Source organism: Trichoplax adhaerens, genomic scaffold, assembly GCF_000150275.1.
Source record: "Trichoplax adhaerens TRIADscaffold_10 genomic scaffold, whole genome shotgun sequence".
Classification (NCBI taxonomy): domain Eukaryota; kingdom Metazoa; phylum Placozoa; class Uniplacotomia; order Trichoplacea; family Trichoplacidae; genus Trichoplax; species Trichoplax adhaerens.
In genome coordinates, this window is record NW_002060952.1 from 1,801,605 (window position 1) to 1,823,844 (window position 22,240).

The 22,240-nt window shown below is 32.4% G+C and overlaps 3 protein-coding genes across 3 annotated transcripts; 2 read left to right on the forward strand and 1 right to left on the reverse strand.

Annotated features, from left to right (window-relative positions):
* Nucleotides 1-377: 377 nt before the first annotated feature.
* On the forward strand, nucleotides 378-7,759 carry TRIADDRAFT_59364 (uncharacterized protein; the record flags this gene model as incomplete). Its single annotated transcript, XM_002115276.1, has 23 exons — nucleotides 378-413; nucleotides 1,122-1,166; nucleotides 1,681-1,783; nucleotides 1,895-2,024; nucleotides 2,204-2,321; nucleotides 2,514-2,730; nucleotides 2,905-2,940; nucleotides 3,068-3,168; nucleotides 3,265-3,337; nucleotides 3,521-3,620; nucleotides 3,836-3,922; nucleotides 4,337-4,602; nucleotides 4,798-4,966; nucleotides 5,084-5,135; nucleotides 5,287-5,385; nucleotides 5,553-5,672; nucleotides 5,814-5,907; nucleotides 5,981-6,068; nucleotides 6,169-6,308; nucleotides 6,428-6,577; nucleotides 6,818-6,916; nucleotides 7,209-7,300; nucleotides 7,508-7,759. 23 exons carry the CDS (start codon nucleotides 378-380, stop codon nucleotides 7,757-7,759), a joined length of 2,667 nt encoding a protein of 888 aa, XP_002115312.1.
* Nucleotides 7,760-11,775: 4,016 nt separating this feature from the next.
* Nucleotides 11,776-15,062, reverse strand: TRIADDRAFT_28993 (uncharacterized protein; the record flags this gene model as incomplete). The annotated part of the gene is made up of 11 exons (XM_002115398.1): nucleotides 11,776-11,988; nucleotides 12,079-12,205; nucleotides 12,293-12,361; nucleotides 12,450-12,520; nucleotides 12,632-12,716; nucleotides 12,861-12,946; nucleotides 13,063-13,375; nucleotides 13,605-13,755; nucleotides 13,886-14,064; nucleotides 14,409-14,493; nucleotides 14,957-15,062. The coding sequence occupies 11 exons, from the start codon at nucleotides 15,060-15,062 to the stop codon at nucleotides 11,776-11,778; spliced, it is 1,485 nt and encodes a 494-aa protein (XP_002115434.1).
* Nucleotides 15,063-17,145: 2,083 nt separating this feature from the next.
* Nucleotides 17,146-20,865, forward strand: TRIADDRAFT_59366 (uncharacterized protein; the record flags this gene model as incomplete). The annotated part of the gene is made up of 1 exon (XM_002115277.1): nucleotides 17,146-20,865. One exon carries the CDS (start codon nucleotides 17,146-17,148, stop codon nucleotides 20,863-20,865), a length of 3,720 nt encoding a protein of 1,239 aa, XP_002115313.1.
* Between the last annotated feature and the right edge of the window lie 1,375 nt (nucleotides 20,866-22,240).

Genomic DNA, 22,240 nt, shown 5'->3' on the forward strand with positions numbered 1-22,240 from the left:
AATTAACCTCATCATAAACGCTTAAAAGCACGTATAATTTCTTTAATACTTCTTCTGTTATGTTCTCCTTTTGCCCTTTCCAACATGCTAACATTACAAAAATTCATAATTTTCTAACCGTAATAAATACGCGCTGAAGACCTATTTTATATTTTCAAACTGATTTATTTACGATCTTAATAAAAATGAAGGGAATATAGCTACCCCATTGCCAATATCTAAATATGCGCATAGTTTATTTAAGATATCTAGTGTCTCTCCTGCTATGTTCCCGTTTCGTGCTTCCGATATACCATTATTGCCAAAGTACACGTTATGTTACGACATGCTACTTATAATTAAAAATTGCAGAAGCTACGATTGTATGACTGACTATAATGTGTCATTTAAACATGTTAAAATTTTATCAAATTGTAAGAACTTTACCTAGTTTATATCATTAATAGTTTAACTTCACATCATTAATAGAGACAGGCTATAATTAGAGTATGAGTTTAGATCTATTGCATTAATGGCCAAGCTAAGAAAAATACAATGGCATAACTATTATTACAGGATTCATTCCGCGATGAACTCTAGCTTACTCTTGTTGTCGTATAAATGACAGAAATTTAAAATTGTTGTCTTAATCCACTTTTCTGTTAAATATGAGTTGCGTGCTATCAATTAATTTTATAAAAATAGGATAAAGCCATACCTTCATTTCAGTATATTATTGCCCTAAAATATCACGAGTTAATTCTGTAATATTAGCACTTTCGAGAGTTTTGTGACATTAGTAATTCATTTCCGTAAGTTGGACAGTAAGCGGCACAATAATAGAAACAGTATTAATGAATAAGATATAAGTTCAATTTGCCGTAACAATGTGGTGTGAAATGAAAGCAAAATTAAAACTGATAGATCAATAATCGTGATTATATGAAATATTTAAGGAGGTGAAAACAAAGTTATATTGTTTATGACATAGTCAACAAAATGTAAACATGCGGTTTATACTAAATGATGCCTGTCAAATGAAATCCTTTCAAAAGTGTACTCAGAATGAGAATATCATTAATTAAAAACTTAGAGCACAGAAATAGCGTAACTATTTTTTACTTCATATTATACTTTCAAAGGCTGATTCTTCACAATGTGATGCCAGTGAATTGATTATGATTGAGGTTAAAAAAATTCTGCTTGGCCACTCTACTATGAAATATTAAGCAATGAGCAGATTTCATAACAAATTTGTAGCTATTGGTTTCATCTCTGCAGTTAAGAATCTTAAATTGTATAGAAGAATGTAAAATTGATTTATTCAATGCAACCTTCTGGTACAGGTGATAAAATTTCTAGTTTATTTTTTGTGTTAAAAACTTGAACCAAGTATCAAGAAATAGAACAGAATTATAATATATGAAAGATGCTGCGAATTCAATAGGAATAGTATTTACTTATTTATATTATCTGATAGCTTAAAATACTGCTATACTTTTCTATAAATTATTTATTGGTATGAAAATTTATCGAAAACGAAAATAGACATTTGAAGTTGACATTGACAACATTTATATATATTCAATTGCTCCATAAATTAAATACAATTAATTGCGTAGTATTTCACAACGTATGGCTAGTTAAATTAAGAGTTGCCAGTAAATTTAATGAAGTTCTCTGTCTTCATTCCAATTTTAGTATACTATTTCGCCTTGTCTCGGATGGCATGCCTTAACTAACCAACTCTACGATTGTTGGCCATTACAAAGTCCAAATGAGTATAATATGATTCCTTGTAATGGTTAGTTATTTTTAGATTTTCAAGATGTTCCGTGTACAATAGAAATCGAAATCAATCTTGCATGTTTATTGCAATGAGCGATATTGAATCCCTCTTTAATGATGTTATTAGGCTTGAGAATGAACTGGTTTGGTGCTCGTATTGACTCAGTTCGATCTGCAGAAGAATTTAATGTCTCTTTCAGAATTACGGCATCGGATGGATTTTATCAGTATATTGTAAATAGAGGATTTTACCCAGGGTAAGTATTGCAAAGCAACTACTGCAGCAAGCAAACTATTTATTATTTCGCTAGCGATGGATAAGTTAGGCGATGTTCATCTAGAAATTAAATCTCTGTCTTGAATATCATATAAATTTATAGACTATCAGTCTATTAATTCGATTTATTTTTACCTCATTATGTACCGAAATAAACAGAAATTGGACCCAAGCCAAGAATTGGTGTGAAAGCGTTGAATGCCCTAGTGCAGAAGTTGCAACTGAAGATAATTGCTGTTTGCATCATGTCAATCTCCATTCCTGTCCGAGAACTCAAGTAAGTAGAACATCGATACTGGATCCGATTAATCGCTTTTTCGGAGACCATATTTATTTTCTTGGCTTGGATTAAAAAATTATGTAATCCTTAATGATGCTATTATGATTTATATGAAAATTTGTTGTGCTTCGATTGTGAATGGGTAAAATAATATTCATTTATTTTAATTCTGTTTTCCACCTTTCGTAGTTAAGCTCTCGAAATGCAACCATTTGTGGGCCCTGGATTGGCCCTCAGGGTAGTATATTTACTCATACACCATCAAAAGTCGATAACATGAGCCATCAGAACTGGACTCTCCCTCTGACATTATTCACTGCCGGTCATACTTCATTAATTGCTCATATTCGAATATTCAAAGTGCAAATTGCACTTCATACAACGTTAGAAGTTTTACCAAGCACTGGTAATTGCCTAATCTACTTTATAGTATTATGATAAAATAGTAGTTATAATAAGCATCTAAAGAAAATAGGATTGCAACCTCTTTGACTTATTGTTTGTAAATGCGGTCTAAATTAAGCAAGTAAAGCCAAATATGAATATCTTTTAATTTCTTATATCTTAATTAATATTAAAGTTTGCGGTGATGGAGTCTGTAATGGAACAGAAACTTGTAAGTGACGTAGTATTGTATCAAATATTGTATCTAATGCTGAATATATGTAGACATAATGTTCGAGTTGATAAATCTGCTGGCTTATATAGTATTTTTATCGGTTTTAAAAACTATTTATTTCCAGGTGAAACATGCCGTAGTGATTGTGGACTATGTATGAGTATAATTGCGGCTATAGTTGTTCCGTGTGCTCTCTTGATGGTCAGTGGCATAGCCGCAATATCGGTAAGTTTTTACTTTAATAATGCAAACTTTTTCGTAGTTACTTTGCATGATAATGGTTATCATCACTATTGGTATAATTATTCGATGTATTTGCAGTGGATATATTATCAGAAACGTAAATTGTTTTGGGATGAAAGTTGGATCATTAATCATGAAGAAATTCGACCGGGTAACGTAGTTGATAGTGTCTACGAACTCGATTATAATTTTACTAGTTCAGGCTGCCAAATATTTCTAAAGAAATAACTTGAAGGACCTCTCTCTGTCCTATTTCAAGATTTTACCCGACATTGCTTATGGGTTTCATATTTTTTCTAATCTTACCAATCAATATTACTGTTTCATCACTTAGATACTGGTGTGCGCAATGCTTTAGGTAGTCTTGCTAGCATGGCTAATCCAGGCTCATTACAAGGTCAAAATGTGCAGGTTTTCACTGAAACAGGCATTTAGTAAGTACTTGATATGGTAATTACTAGCTTGATACACCAAGAATAATCCATTTTTAATTATTTAAATACTGCTCATAGTAGTAATTCTTTTAAGCTAATTGACTGTGCCACCTTGTGTAACGATCATTCGGTACTATCCATAAAATATAAATTATCGAAATTGCAAAATAGAATTACTAGTTCACATTTGTCTTTCTACTTGTGTTCTACTACAGTAAAAGTAAAGTAGTAGCTATCAAGAAAATTCTCAAGAATACCTTTGGTATTACTATGGATGTTAGAAGAGAGGTTCGGCAATTGAGGTAATTATAAATGATTTGTACCCTAATATAGCTGTTTATTATGCAATTTCATTGGAGAAATTTTAAATCAGTATTGACAATAACAACTATACAACCTAATCGTATACTGTTCATGCACGTAAAATATTTCCATCATCACAAATTATACCTTCCATAATAATAATTTTCGTTAGTTTAAGCTGGTACATTGTTATTACATTGCCACCATTAATAATAATATTAGATTAGGATATAATTAAAAGGAATACGTAAAGTTATCTGATCGGTTCGCTTAATTAATGATGTTATTGCCGAACTTAATTCTAGTCGAAAACGTGAAATAAATTGTTTTAGAGTTTCTCACTCAGTAAAAAGTGGAAATTGCGTATATAGTAATGAAGCCTAACCTAAATTATTTTTATTATCGTCATATAGGGAACTAGAACATAACAATCTTTGTAAATTTGTTGGTGCTTCTATCGATATTCCATACGTATACATCCTTACAGAATACTGCCCTAAAGGCAGTTTATACGATGTATTGCAGAACGATGATGTCCCACTAAACTGGTCCTTCAGGATATCTTTTGCAGCTGATATTGCACGTGGAATGGCCTACCTGCATTCTAGAAAGTTATTTCATGGTCGCTTAAAGTCATCAAATTGTTGCATTGACGACAGATGGACAATTAAAATAACAGGTGATTGTTTTAACGTGGTCAATTTTAAATCGTTATATGTGAAGTTAGGTAGATTACACTTTGTAGATTACTTTAAAACGCGAATATAATGACGATCGGTTGATGGTTTAGATAATTAGATGCTTAGGTATAACCATTTAACCGCAAAATAGCATAAACTAACCAGTATTCATATTTTATATCGCGTTATATAAGATTTTGGGGTACCAATATTACGAAAAGTGGATACGAAAATAAAAAATATCGAAATGAATGAATATGAAAACAGCGACTCCAAACGAAGATATGAGAGAGTTTATTTACCTCCAGAATTGCTACACTATGACAAGCTTCCACCACCAGAGCCAACAACAGATATTTACAGGTATTTGAAATGACAATTTATTAGATTTTGATCATTAATGCTAAGCTTTATCGCAAATTACGATTTCCTTGAGTTTCTATATTAATAAGTACCAATTCAATACTTTTCATTTGCTAGCTATGCAATTATATTAATCGAAATTGCAACTAGACAAGATCCAACTGCGGAGGTTTGCATTGCTGAATTAGGCTAAGGCTACTTGATCAACGAGCTATAATCGTGATTGCTTTTCTTTACAACTCCTTAACTCAAATAATTTTATTTGGTGGTATGGAAGACAAGTCTCATTCACTATAGTAACTTTATAAAACTTAAATTAGGACACTTCACAAGATGATGGAACTTGGAGACCTCCCTTGCCAGAGCTTGATAGAGGAAGCGGCGAAACTTTCTGTCCTAATCCATCAAAATATCAGGAAGTCAGTTATTAGATAGTATTACGCTAATGAATTCAAAGTAGATCTTTTACAAATCGCTACAATACTACACCAACCTTAAAGCACGTTTTAGCAATAAGCTCTTCTTCATTTTTGAAAGAATAATTTTAATCACAGGATTAAATATGATAATATACTATTATTTACAGCTAATCAAGTATTGCTGGGATGAAGATATGGCATCTAGGCCTACTTTTGAAACTATCAAAAAAATACTGGTAGAAATCAATCCTTCGAAAATGAGCCCTGTAGACTCTATGATGAGCATGGTATTATGCAAAGAATTTAAGCTATTACTATCATTTGATGAAGAACTTAGTAGAAATCGCTTATCCAAGTCTAGAAATCAAGAAAAATTAAAACGTGCATCTAGAAACTAATGATAGTATAATTACGTTTAATTTATATAGATGGAAAAATATTCTAAAGATTTAGAAATTTTAGTGGCCGAGCGTACTCAAGAATTAGAGTTAGAGAAGCAAAAAACAGATCGTCTTTTATATAGTAAGTTTAATTTACTTTCTGATTTTATTTGAGCACTACTAATTATTAGCAAATCGATACTTTTGAATTTGAGGCATGCTTCCTAAGCCTGTTGCTGATAAACTGAGGCAAGGAAAAGGAGTTGATGCTCAAGGATACGAATCATGCACCATTTTCTTTAGGTATTCAGCGAACAATTTCGTCTTGAAACTTGTCGCACTAATTGATTACTAAAGCGATTTAAATTAATTAATTATTGATTATACTAACAACTATTTTTAGCGATATTATTGGATTCACATCTATTGCAAGCCAAAGTACACCAATACAAGTGGTTGCATTGCTAAACAAACTTTATACTACATTTGACGATATCTTAGATAGACATGATGTCTATAAAGTAGAAACTATCGGAGATGCTTGTAAGCACTTATTGATATTTCTTATTTTTAGACATAGTAAAAACAATCATTTTTGATACGATATATCGCAGAAAGCTGAATCCATGTTTATAACTTCTTTCTACAAAATTTTATAATAGATATGGTTGTATCTGGATTACCACAAAAGAATGCTAGGCATGCTTGTGAGATTGCTAACATGGCACTTGATTTAATAGCCGTATGCGATCAATTTGTTATACCTCATATGCCACAATGGAAGTTCTGTATTCGAGCTGGAACACATTCTGGTAAATGATATACTATTTACAGTTTAATATTATACAAAATTAGAGCATAATAGAAACAAAACTGTAGCATCATATTGCTAAATATCATCAGACTTAAATAGAATGGATCTGTGATATCGTTTTATAAAAACCTTTTAAAGTGTGTAGTATATTAGTGCTATAGTGCACATAAGCTAGAAAATCTCACTTAACTCTTACTTTACGGCAATTCGATAATTTCCTATGACTTTATAACTAAAGGCTCCGTTGTAGCTGGAGTAGTGGGCCTCAAGATGCCGCGTTATTGCTTATTCGGTGATACTGTGAATACTGCATCGAGAATGGAATCTACTGGAGAAGGTATTTAACTTGTATCAATAGACTTGCCGTATTGATTTTAGACTGCCTTCTATTCCAAAATGTATGGCAAAAAAGTAGTAAAATATGTCAAGGGTTAACACTCGAGCAGTTAGTGATTCATTTATAAGTCATCAAAATTTGATTGGAAACTTCAACTTTATTTTTAAAATGTCTCTATCTATAATTAATATCATAATAAATGTTAAGTGATTTACCGTAGATCTAATATTTAAAAGCCAGAAATTTAGTTGTTCTAGCGCGAATTCATAACATAATCGAATCTGTTACCTAGCCTTGAAGATACAGATTAGCGGAGTTACTCGTCAAATTTTGGATTCATTTGGATGCTACATTATGGAATCTAGGGGCCAAATTAATGTCAAGGTAAAATCAATAATAGCATTAATAAATAGCAAACTAAATGCTAATTACCACTGAATACGTTTAATGATTAAAGTGCACGAGAATCATACTATTTTTAATCATAATAAAAAGTGGTTTCGTTGGAATTGTTTTTGTGAATCCAATCGTATTTAAACGATATCAGCTAAATCGGCTAGTCAGATTTATTGTTAATAATGAAATAATTAGGGCAAAGGCATGATGGAAACATGGTGGCTTAAAGGAAGGCGAAACATCGATGAAATCCTTAAAAGAGATTCTTTAGCTCAGGGAAATTCACTACATAAATCGATTCCTGATATTCAGTCTGATCCCTTAGAAGAAAAGAAACTTTCATCTCGTGAGACTCCGCCAACGCCAGTTAGCCAATCTCGTGTTTATGTTCACGATGGGAAAGAAAAAACGAATTCCTTTGCAAATCTAATTGATATAGACAATTAATTTAATAGGAATTATACAGAATAGTAATCATTATAAAATACAATATTACTAACCCAAATAAGTATTCGCCACTATTAATACATTGCTAAGGATTAAAACATTTAGATAAAGCTTATTATGGAGTACTTCACTCAAAGCTTAGATTATAATTTAAATTAAATGTGTGATTATGTACCCTTATGCATGTATGCATATCTTTATTATTTATTTCCATATTTTCAAAATGCTATTTGCTATGGAACCTACACTGTAATTATGTCTACTACTCTTCTATTAATTCGATATCGATGCTGTCAGACAGAAATTATTACAAACATGATTTCTTATTTTATTTCATAACAGATAGTAAGGTACTATCATTTATTTGTGGATAGGATAAATGCACAATCAAGCATATAAATATATAATTTATCATAAAATAAGAATCTATCATGATGTTAGCTGCATTCATTACGAAAACAATGCAAAATTTTCATTTAGGCCATTAAAGTTTTTCATCTTCATATGAGGTTCTAATGACGCTTATAACAACTTCTTCCGCTCATTTTTTCAAATATTTACGCGTAATATATGTAAAAATTAGGATATCAACAGAAACTTTGTAGAAATGTGGATCGCATTGCTTAGTAGTGGCAGTATTTATTTAATTTAATGAATTTAGCTAATCATGAAGATTTTGATGTATCGTTGTAAGAAAATTTTTAACAGAATCATTGGTCGTAGATCTTAATATACAATTTGAAATTAAATGATTCGATGATTCCTCACTAGGAATAACATAAAAAAACTGGTAAAGATATTTAGAAAATAATCGAGTGCTGTATAATTTCAAACAAGAATATTATCACTGGTGTCAATGTTCAATTGAATTCTTTAATAATATAACATTACCTATTCCATTGTTGTACTTATTAACTAGAAAAGATTATAAAAGCAGTCACCGTTTTCTTACTTATCACGGCAAATCATAATTTATTGGTGGCCTCAATTATTCACAAGCTAACAATTACATAGATAATAATTGCATTATCGACGATTAAGGTGGCAAATAAAGATGGATGCTAATTTTTTTGAATAATCAAATTTAACTGCTAAAGACAATAGATTATAAGTTAAATAAATTTGGATGCATTCGTTTTGATCGTAATTTAAGCTATGTAAATAAAAAAAATTCCATCAATTAAATGATCAACACGTGCAAGAATTAAAACTGAGATCAGGATTATAACAAGGATAATTTAATGACATTATTATCATATCATGGAACACCAAAGTAGTACATAAAAATAGTCAAATCTACTAGTAATTCTAACACACAGTGAAGATATGACTTACATGAAACTATAAAACATAAACCCGCAACTATTTAGCTTGTCTTCCATATCAACATTATAACTATACAAAATGATATGGTTTACAACGTTTCCCAATTTTAGGCTACGTTCAATAACCGGTGTAGTAGGCCAGAGTATACCCCGCCAAAATATACCCTCGATTAAAGTAACCTAGTCTATTTTATAGCCCAAGCATATAATATTTTCTTTTAATCAAATTTTAAAAATTATCGCACTTGTCCGTGTTTGGCTCCAACTTTCATTAAATATAAGTTTTCTTATACAGTACACTAAGATCGAGTACAATTTGTTTGAAGTATAAAATTTCTAAAAATAAACTTTTCTTAATTTTCTTAATCGGATTTTGATTTCCAAGTCACAGATACCTCTATTAACTATCTGACTATCCAATGAATGATAATTAATAGTTCAGATTTTAGTTCCATAAACAATCAGCTAATTGCATTGTATAGTACACTGTGTAGTATTACGTAGGATACAAACCTGATTTAATCTACTCGACTAGCTTGCTGCTTACTATGAGTTCTTGCCATTATGTCAGTAAATATAGTTGTTGGTCATACAGCAGCTGAATAACTCAATCATTGATATATGCAAGCCGATATTTGACACCTTTACTCTCGGATAAAATAGAGAAAACAAGAAATTGATGTAGTGCTGGGGTTTTACTAAAACCCCATAATTAGGTTCGCAATTGTCTAACTCAGAATCTGATTTCTTAAAATTGAGCAAATCTCTAACGTGGCACGAAATCATGTAAACGCCATGTTTAACCTCAAAAGTATCATTTATTAATAGAACACCTGACATGAGAAGAATCCGCTTGTCTTCCCCCATAATAAAAGTCGAAAGTGGCTAAGGTAACCCGGATAATCGACTTGGTTTCCACAATAACAATCCCATATTATCTAACAGTTATATAAAGACATTACACAAGAAACATCGCCTTACGTAGCTGTCTACTGCGGCCTTATCTACACTTGGTACGAATAGTGTAGGTACATCGTTTCATCGTCAACAATCATGAAATTACCTTATAAGCATATTAGACTATTCTACTTCTTAATGCTACCGTACTTCAATTACTACTGTAATTAGCTGAAACTACTGCAATATGCAATATTACACATACTGTACTACTGTATCTTGACGAGTCTCATTATGATCAATCATTATTTCAACGAGACATTCAGAGCTAATATAAATTGCATGAAATTGTGCCGGAATATTCCGACATAGCGTATGCTGTATACAGTGTACAGTAAGGGATAATGCTGGTGTAGGAGGTAACAGTGATTCCAGGCGTGAGCGAATCCCTATAATTACTACATGACCATATTGTGCTGTGTACAGTACTGTCTACTATATGCTGAACGCAGAAATGAACAGGTTGCAGTTTGTACTTGTCAATTTGTCAACCGCAAGTACATGCACAGCACATAGTACATATATTTAGGAATCACGTAGTATCCGCATACGAATAATCTACATAATACAAAATAAAATAATTCTGTCCGTTTTTTGTATGTTGCTGCGCTGTATGTTCAGCTTCAACCAATTAAAGCATCTGTATAGTGAGCAGCAATCTAATTTAAGGAAATCCAGTCGTAAATTTTACACTGTACAGGATAGGACGGGCCTTGAATTTGGATATACTTTATATGGCTATGGCTAGAGAATGGACTTAGCTATTCATGAAGATTTTGATGTATTGTTGCAAGAAAATTCTTGAACAGAACCTTTGATTGTAGATCTTAACATATAATTTGAAGTTAAATCATTTGACGATGCCTTGTTAGGAATAGTATAAATGATTGGTAAATATACTTGGAAAATAGTCGAGTGTTACATAATTTCAAACAAGAATATTGTCACTGCCGTAAATGTTCGACTAAATTCTTAAATAATATAGCATTACCTACTTTATTCTTGCACTTATTCACTAGAAAAATTGGCAAAACCAGCTACCATTTTCTTACTTCTCACGGTAAATTATAGTTTATTGGTGGCCTCAATTATTCACAATCTAACAATTACATTGATAATTATATAATAATTGCATTATCGACGATTACCGTGGCAAATAAAGATGGATGATAATTTTTTGAATAATCAAATATAACTGCTAAAGACAGTAGATTATAAGTAAAATAAGTTTGAATGTATTAGTTCTGATCGTAATTTAAGCTACATAAATAAAAAGATTCCATCAATTAAATGGTCAATACATATGAGAGTTCAAGCAGAGGTCAGAATAATAATGATAATTTGATAGCATTATCATGCCATGGAACACCAAAGTAGTACATATAAATATTCATATCTACTAGTAATTCTAACACAGTGAAGGTGTGACATACAATGAAATTATGAAAAATATAACCAGAACTGTTTATCTTGTTTCTTATATCAACATTATTACAACACAAACTAATATAATTTATAGCGTTTTCTAATTCAAGATTACATTTAATAACCGAGAATGCATTCAATTCTTGATAAATAAAAACATTAGTACGATAAAATCTGCTTATAATCAAATTTGAAAAATTTAGCGCACACGTAGATGTTTGGCTCCAAGTTTTAACAAATATTGGTTTTCTGGTACAGTAAGATCGAGAACGTTTTGTCTGCAGTATAAAATTTCTAAACATTGACTTTTCAATCGGATTTCGATTTCGAAGTCACCGATGCCTTTATTAAATCGTCACTAGCTGTAAATTGTAAATAATTACAGTACAAAAAGAATAACGTAAAAAAGCAACATGATATAGCAGAGATCAAGACTGCAACCAGATCTGGATATCGTCTAGGGGGAATCGCTATAGCTGCGTAGCCATGCAGACAAGACATAACCATAATCGAGATTCCATACTATTAAGAAATCGACAATATCAACTTAGTTAAACATCCAAAGGCGATAACCGTTGTGAACTAATTAATAAATTTCTGTATTGGCTTTACCATGTACTTTTGAATAGTACCGACTTGATAATAAGATCTGAATGTTATATACAATAAGTACAGATATAACATCATTATGGAAATATATGGTAACAGCAGCCCATCTTTTATTAACAATGGTACCATACTGTAATTAAAAAACAATATGTAATCATTCACTATCGAAATATATCATCTCAATACACCGTAAACTATGGTTAAAAAAATTTAATACCTAAATGTTGCATAAAGGAGAAATAGTCCACTTTCAGCAGGATACCACGGCAGTAACAGGCTAGCCGGCCTTTCCGTAATGGTTCGATTACAATACAAAGCAGTCATGTAACGGATAGATTCTTAAACTTAATCATAAATTAGTACTGATTACATACATGCAGGCTAGCAGTACAGATTTCTCATGGACTTGGTAAGAGAAAAGAAAGAACGCCAAAGATGAGTTGACCTAAATAAGTATTTAATTGCTTAATTGGACGATGCATTGTCATCATACCAAGTTATATTATCAATTATCAGCTGCGGCACAAATGTTATAAACTAATTCTACCGTACTAACCAAAGCGAGTATGAACCTGTGCCGAGAAGGATATATAATCAAATGGATTGAAGAGGGTAAGACAGCCGCAACAGTTGCTAATAAGCTAATCAAGTCCATTTTCAATAGTTACGTAGTGAAAATAGGTTAATATTATTGTATACTATTATATCTCTTAGTTATCAATATTTCAGTACTTGTGTATCTTTGAAATAAATAAATACAACTTAACAATGTTAACCCGACGTACCTGAGGGCGACAAGAGTTTGCTGCGAGAAGATCTGGCGAAGTTTTATTAGAACATTTACGGTACACCAAACATTAGACACCTTATCCTATTGTGAGTATGTACCATAGCATATTTATTAAAAATTTTGGTTCTATCATATCGTGGTAAAGTTGTACCAGATTATTATTAACTCTTAGACAATTTTTCAAAGATAAAACTTACTTCATATAATCCTCTATTGAACGGAAATAATCTTTTAACAAGCTGAGTGGCTTGATTTGTATCGAATAAAAATGGAAACCAGCAAACACCAAAGGTGATGATAACAGTTACTCCTAATGTAATAATTTTGAAAAACGGTTTCGACGAATGTAAACTTTTTCCCAGGAGATAACAAAAAAATGGAAGGGAATGATACAACTCCATTTGTTTGTAGTTTAATGCTAGTGAAAAGGCGCATGCACCAAATACGTCATGGCCTCTAAATATGAATAAAATTGCAATTAATGCCAAACCCAAGCTGCAGCAATTGTATCTGATAGACGGTTAAGGGCTACCTTAAGGTATTTACATATCGTAACGTAATAGTTTGTAATGTCCTATTAAGTACTCGATGAAATACCAGTATGTACAAAATTTAAATGAGGTATCTAGCAATAGATTATCGAGCGTAAAAGGAGATTATATCGTCAGAAGGCAGCACTGTTCACCTCAGATCAATTATAATGTATATGAGTATAAGTATGTACTTGATGTTAGGATACTGAAAGTGGCCGTGATCAATTAATAAGGAGGCTGGTTGTAATAACATTAACAAAGATAGAGAGAATCGCAGTATCCTTGATCGTTTGGCTAAGACCATATTACAAAAGAGTAATACCGGTATGATATACAGGATTAAATCCACCATGACCACTATAATGATAATTATCAACAAAATAATTTCCAATTTGGTTTGATTCCAATTAGTGTAGCAATTGCAAGCAGAAAACAAATCATAGCCATTTATGTTATTGCTGTAAGATATACGAGTCAATGGTATCACCTGTGTAGCGCATAAACAGCTGATGATTTGAGCTTTCATAACCATGAGATGTATTTAATTCTATCCATATAGGATTAATTCTTTTGGCGATTTGCCCGCAAATCCACATATGATAAGCTGTCAGTGGTGGATAATCGATACCCCAATAACTTAAGTTGTTATTCGGCGACTCAAAATACCTGCAATCATTGATGTACTCCATATTATTAATGTAGCATTTAATATAAAGTAAGAAAATTCACCGTAGGCGAAACAGTAAGACCATACAGCTTTGAAGAATAAATCATCATCAAGGTGTGCTGTGTTTGCAATGAACACGGTTGGAAAGCTTGGATGGAGATTTATTGTGGCACTTTATGCTACAATCCAATTTAAGTGTACTCGTATACTAAGCATCATAAGTGAGCTTCTATGACCTACTGATTTACTCCAGCTATTCTACTACAGATAGCACGAAAGCATATCACTGCAGTTATGTCAACTATTCAGCTATGTTATAGCATAAATATGATTGATTGATTACCATTGCTTCACTGGCAAATTGGTCGTTAATTCCATCCAATGACGTTGAGCCTCATAGTCGCCATACATCGGTGGTTTACCTTTACCTATAGTTTATTCATGATAGATTGAATAACAAGCAAAAATTAGTGGGAGAGCATCCACTTCAATTCGTTATTCACGTACAAGTACATTGCAAAGAGTAGAATAATACACAGTAGTATTGTGGTGCTGAATAAAATTGCCGGGATTCAATGGATCACTATCCTTTATTCATTCCAATGTACTATTCATTATCATGTTATCCACCTGCACGAATGAAGGTGATAGAAATAATCTAAGGGTCAATTCATCATGATTGTAGAGAAGAAGGTGCACAGGCTTGGATTTGTGCAGTCGATATACTAATCTATAGTATTAGCTGGAGATTATGAGTGGAAACGACGATCTGATGGTGCTAACGCGATTTGTCGACTCTAAGTGCTGGTAAGAGAATGAAACATCCACTTTGACGCATTACTTTATACTATACTTTAATCTAGAATATGAAATGATTTATTTCATTTTGACCTGAGTACGGGTTTAAAGAGATACACCATCGAATTAATAAGGCTATTAGAGTTGCTATGATATTATCCAAAATAAATCCATGGGGGTTGCTAAGAAATTCCGCCATAGTTTCCTTCGCTGCAATCGTAATACGTAACTACTATCATCGACTACTACAGTAGACAGAGTGATTGATCTACAGTACAGTACTGTAAACTATTACTCTAACACACTTCAATGTTACAATGGACAGTACTGTACAAGTGTACATACTCTACAGTACTGTACTGTATGTTGTGTATTGTACAGTACTGGACGGATAACCATCTACCGTGTGCCATACTGTACGGTGCACGGTAGCGGGTAAATTGAACTGAAATGCTTATCGTATAAACTTATTGTTTCCATACGGCAACAATAAGTCTAAGAGCAACTGCGATAGCGGCTGCGCGACTTCAAGGGTTCAAACTCAAGCCTTTTTTTTCATACAGTACTAAAGACTATGAACTCCTTTGTAATTAAACTAAGAAATACCCAGGAAAACTGAATGAAAATGAGCTAAGAAATCGTCAATACACTCTATGAAACTTTAAATTTCGATAAGATCGATATACTTGATACATTTTCATAGTAGAAAACCTATTTCTCTGGTATTTTCTGAAGGAGATTTTCGTTTTCGCCAATGTCGGCCATGATTTCTTGCCAACTTTGCACTGTAGACCAGCGCAGTTAGTACTGTAGAGATCTCATCCACCAGCAATATTAACTTACTGTACAGTACTGTACAGTGTACAGTATCAATTTATTAGTCGTCAAGCGAAGACGATACTGAATACTATTCAAAATGTCTTTAACTTCTCATTACATTATCTAGTATGAGTTTAATGTGACTAATGATTCCATTTCTGTCATTAATATCGACTCATGTAATAACTTACAGTACACTGTACTATTCAAAATGTCTTCAAGTTCGCATTACATTATCTAGTATGAGTTTAATGCGACTATACTATTCAAAATGTCTTCAACATCTCATTACATTATCTAGTATGAGTTTAATGTGACCAATGATTCCATTTCTGTCATTAATATCGATTCATGTAATAAGTTGCAGTACACTATACTATTCAAAATGTCTTCAAGTTCGCATTACATTATCTAGTATGAGTTTAATGCGACCATACTATTCAATATGTCTTCAACTTCTCATTACATTATCTAGTATGAGTTTAGTGTGACTATACTGTACTATTCAAAATGTCTTCAACTTCTCATTACATTATCTAGTATGAGTTTAATGTGACCAATGATTCCATTTCTGTCATTGATATCGACTCATGTAATGACTTACAGTACACTATACTATTCAAAATGTCTTCAACTTCTCATTCCATTATCTAGTAGGAGTTTAATGTGACGAATAATTCCATTTCTATAATTAATATCGACTCATGTAATACGTTTGCGTTCATCATGTACAGCTTTACAGTGTATAGCGAAAGCTAAAACTTGTGGTACAGGACGTGATATTTTCGAAATTGGATCCTCAATTGTATGGATGATAAATCTTCATTTTATCCTTAGTCGGTTTATAGAATTATTATACTGTCTGATGGTATGAGGTTCAATAATATACTATACTTAATAACAGTATTCCTCTTTCAAATATATTGCAAGATAGATCCGCAGTATATTTTTACAGCCATTCCGCCATGACGGTAAAGTAAATGCTTCAAATAGAATTACTCATTTAAATAAGCAATAAACAACAACTTTGACAGTAATGCATCATCAGCGGTTCGAAATAAAATAAATAAATAAATAACTCTGACTCGTTGACGCATTAAAATTGCTATTGTAATATTTTATCATGCTACTTTGAATACCACAAGAAAAATTGAATTTTAAGTAATAACAAATTTGAAATTTTTACAGTAAATGATGTTATTTGCAATGTTTATCATAATTTTCGTTTCATTCGAATAAACAGTTACAAAGTTGAAATGTATAATACGCTCACTATATAAGTAGCCTAATGTACAACCTACTTATTTTTCATCTTATTTTTCAATAGATTATCGATCCTTTAGTTACGAGCAATAAATTCATTATATATATAAAGACAATAACATTCCATCTATCTGGCAATCTTAATCGGCGATATTTTGATTTATTGTACACGAGTTTTTAATACCTGCAAAATTCAAGCGATGTCTACAATTATTATTGATCCTGATCGAGTTCAATATTATGTCTGCCTTCTTCTTAGTGGCATATACTTACAGCAAAGTGAATGCGGGAAGGCTAAACAATTAGCAGAAAAAGCGCGAGAAATAGGCGAGAAGCTAAAGGATGAAATAATGATCGCTGAAAGTTTTCATAGATATGGTGACATTAAGCAAGTGGAAGGACATCTAAATGAAGCATTGAATAGTTATATAAAATCGGTTAATATAAAATTAGGGCATGTAGATGAATGTAATACGAGTATCGCTAATTCGTATAAAGAGATAGGAATCATTCACTGTAGTCAATGTAATTATAAAGAGGCTATTTCGATGCTTGAAAAATCACTCGAAATTAGATTGTCAATCCATGATCGCAATCATCCCGATGTTGCCGCATCATACAGCAATCTAGCAAATGTGTATTTAGATCAAGGCAAGCATGAAGAAGCTATTTCTATGTATGAGAAGTCTCTTAAAATTGCATTGTCAGTCTTTGGTCATAATCATCTCGATGTTGCCAAATCATATAATAATCTAGGAAATGTGTATTTGGATCAAGGTAAGCATGAAGAAGCCATTTCTATGTATCAGAAATCTCTCAAAATTACTTTATCAGTCTTTAGTCATAATCACCCCGATCTTGCCAAATCATATAATAATATGGGAGCTGCATATAGACATCAAGGCAAGTATGAACAAGCTATTTCCATGTATGAGAAGTCTCTCAAAATTATATTGTTAGTCTTTGGTAATAATCATCCCGATGCTGCTAAATCATATAACAACATGGCAGTTGTATATTTTAATCAAGGTAAGAATAAAGAGGCAATTTCTATGTATAATAAGTCTCTCAAAATTACATTATCAGTTTTTGGTCATAATCATCCCGATGTTGCTGCGTCATATAACAACATGGGAGTTGCACACAGACATCAAGGCAAGTATGAAGAGGCTATTTCTATGCATGAAAAGTCTCTCGAAATTCAATTGTCAGTTTTGGGTCATAGTCATCCCGATGTTGCCAAATCATATAACAACATAGGAGCTGCATATTTTAATCTAGGCAAACATGACAAAGCCATTTCTATGTATGAAAAGTCTCTTGAAATTCAATTGTCTGTCTTTGGTCATAATCACCCTGATGTTGCTGCATCATGTAACAACATGGGAGTTGTATACAGTAATCAAAGCAAGTATGAAGAGGCTATTTTTATGTATAAGAAATCTCTTAGAATTACTTTATCATTTTTTGGTCATAATCATTCCGATGTTGCTAGATCATATAACAACATAGGAGCTGCATGTTTCAATCAAGGCAAATATGAAGAAGCTATTTCTATGTATGAGAAGTCACTTAAAATTCAATTGTCAGTCTTTGGTTATAGTCATTCCAGTGTTGCTCAATCATATAACAATATAGGATCTACATATTTTAATCTAGGCAAACATGAAGAGGCTATTTCTATGCTTGAAAAGTCACTTAAAATTCAATTGTCAGTCTTTGGCCATAATCATCCTGATGTTGCCAAATCATATAACGATTTAGGAAGTGTGTATTTAGATCTAGGCAAATATGAAGAGGCTATTTCTATTTATGAGAAGTCGCTCAGAATTCACTTTTCAGTCTTTGATCACAATCATTCCGATATTGCTACATCATATAACAATATGGGGGAGGTCTATAAACATCAAGGCAAGCACGAAGAGGCTATTTCTATGTATAAGAAGTCACTCAAAATTCAATTGTCAGTTTATGGCTATAATCATCCCAGTGTTGCTACATCATATAACAACATGGGAGCTGCATATTCTAACCAAGGCAAGCATGAAGAAGCTATTTCTATGTGTGAGAAATCACTCAAAATTAGATTGTCAGTCCTTGATCGTAATCACCCTGATGTCGCTGCATCATATAACAACCTAGGAAATGTATATTTAGATCAAGGTAAGTATGAAGAGGCTATTTATTTGTATAAGAAGTCTCTTGAAATTAGATTATCAGCCTTTGGTCATAATCATCGCGATGTTGCTGCGTCATATAACAATCTAGGAATTGTGTATGGTAATCAAGGCAAACATGAAGAGGCTGTTTATATGTATGAGAAGTCTCTCAAAATCAGATTATTAGTCTTTGGTAGTAATCATCCCAACGTTGCTACATCATATAACAACATAGGAGAGGCATATAGACATCAAGGCAAGGATGAAGAGGCTATTTCTATGCATGAGAAGTCACTCAAAATTCAATTATCGCTTTTTGGCCATAATCATCCCAATGTTTCTACATCATACAACAACATTGGAACAGTATATAATAATCAAGGAAAGCATAAAGAGGCTATTTCTATGTATGAGAAGTCTCTGAATATTCAATTGTCAGTTTTTGGTCATAATCATCCTGATGTTGCTACATCATATAGCAATCTAGGAAATGTGTATTTAGATCAAGGCAAGCATGAAGAGGCTATTTCTATCTATGAGAAGTCTCTCAAAATCAGATTGTTAGTTTTTGGTCATAATCACTTCGATGTTGCCAAATCATATAACAACTTGGGAGCTGCATATGGACATCAAGACAAGCATGAAGAGGCTATTTCTATGTATAAGGAATCACTCAAAATTCAATTATCAGTCTTTGGTCATAACCATCCCGATGTTGCTACATCATATAACAACATAGGAGAGGTATATAGACATCAAAGCAAGCACGATGAGGCTATTTATATATATGAGAAGTCTCTCAAAATTAGATTATCAGTCTTTGGTTATGATCATCCTGATGTTGCCAAATCATATAATAATATGGGAGCTGCTTACTTAAATCAAGGTAAACATGAAGAGGCTACTTCTATGTATAAGAAGTCACTTAAAATTACATTGCGAATCTTTAGCCGTAATCATCCTGATGTTGCCAAATTATATAGCAATCTAGGAGATCTGTATGATAAACAAGGCAAGCATAAAGAGAGTATTTCTATGTATGAGAAATCTCTCAAAATTACATTGTTAGTCTTTGGTTCCAAGCATCCCGATGTTGCCAAATCATATAACAATCTAGGAAGTGTGTATGATAATCAAGGCAAGTATGAAGAAGCTATTTCTATGTATGAGAAATCTCTCAAAATAACATTGTTAGTCTTCGGCCTTAATCATTCGGATGTTGCCAAATCATATAACAACCTGGGAGCTGCATATAGACATCAAGGCAAGCATGAAGAGGCTATTTCTATGTATGAGAAGTCACTAAAAATTATATTGTCAGTCTTTGACTGCAATCATCTCGACGTTGCAGTATTATACAACAATCTGGGAATTTTGTACTTAGATCAAGGCAAGTATGAAGAAGCTATTCATATGTACGAGAAGTCTCTCAAAATTAGATTGTTAGCCCTTGATCATAATCATCCCGATATTGCTAATTCGTATAATAACATAGGAGAGGCATATAGACATCAAGGCAAGCATAAAGAGGCTATTTCTATGCATGAGAAGTCACTCAAAATTCAGTTATTAGTCTTTGATCATAATCATCCCGATATTGCTGCATCGTACAACTATATAGGAGAGGCATATAGACATCAAGACAAGCATAAAGAGGCTATTTCTATGTATGAGAAGTCACTCAAAATTAAATTGTCGCTCATTGATCACTATCATCCCGATGATGCTGCGTCGTACACAATTTATAAAATATGTATTTAGATTAAGGCAAGCATGAAGAAGCTTCTTCGATGTAAGGGAAATCACTCAAAATTCAATCCTCAGTTCGTTATCACAATTATTCTGATTTTGTCAAATCATATAACAAGATGAAAGTTGCATATAATAATCAGGGCAAATACGAACAGGTTATGTCTGTCCTGGAGAAATCATTCAAAATTTTAACTGTCAGTTTTGATCTCAACTTTTGCGATATTGCTACGATTATACACGTATGTAGCAATATTTCACATTACTAAAGAGCATCAATTAGCTTTTATGGTTGTAGAGAAAGACATATAAGTCGTATTAACGCTAATAGTAAGATGTTCGAAAGTCCAATAAATTAACGGGCATATGATGATACGATCGACTGTGTGAGATTAGGGCTTTACTTTATCTTTAGCGACTAACCCAAAATTTAGACTCTTGCTATGTACGACATAAACTTAGGACCTAGTGTACAGTGCAAGCTATTAAAACGGTATAAGCGTTGGATATAATACAACAATTCGTCAATTCTGGGGGATTTGTTTTTACGCCAAAGGTGATTTAAAGCTGGCGTGGATTGATGAATTATATTAAAAGCATGTTTTAGATCTTACCAATAAAGATGAAGTTAGTATGATATTTCCTATTCAATTTAACCACATTTACAAGAACGAGCGCAACTAATCGAGCAAAAACAGTTTTGGGGTGATGTAACTTGAAAGCAATGATGTAGATGATATCGACTCTGTGATTTACAAGGGAAAGTAGGTCAAGGACTTTTCATCGAATTGAAAGATCGTGTCAAAGACGTTAGTGAGTTTACTGAGCTATCAGCAAAAACAACGGAAGAAGGGATTAAATTTGCCGAAGTTGCAGGAAAATTAAAGACAGGTTGATGCCATCAAGTAAAAAATAAAAAAATTTAAGTTAAAACTCAGCTGTTGACGAAAAGCAGATTCTTTAAATTTTGATACTGACAATCTAAAATGCACTATTTGCTCAATTTTTGCTATTATAAATGAGTGATGGTCAATACAAATTCTTACTGCTATTCGTATTTCCATATTAGTGTAATTTGATCTCAATACTCATCATCTAAAAATAGACTAATTTTTTAATCTCTTGCTGTCTTGGTTTTATTTTATCGTTTAAGTAAGAGAGCGGTGATTAATAGAAAATTTTACTGCTATTCGCACGTTCCTATTAGTGAAATTGGATGTCGAAACTTGTCATCTGTAACATAATAAGGTTCGATCCTTTCGTCTTGTCAATTTTTATCCTGTACAGACATCTGATCATGCTATCATTCTTAGTAATAATCCTCAATTATTTATTGTTGTTATTGTCGTCACTTCTTTATCAATTATCTCCTATTCATATACTGTAC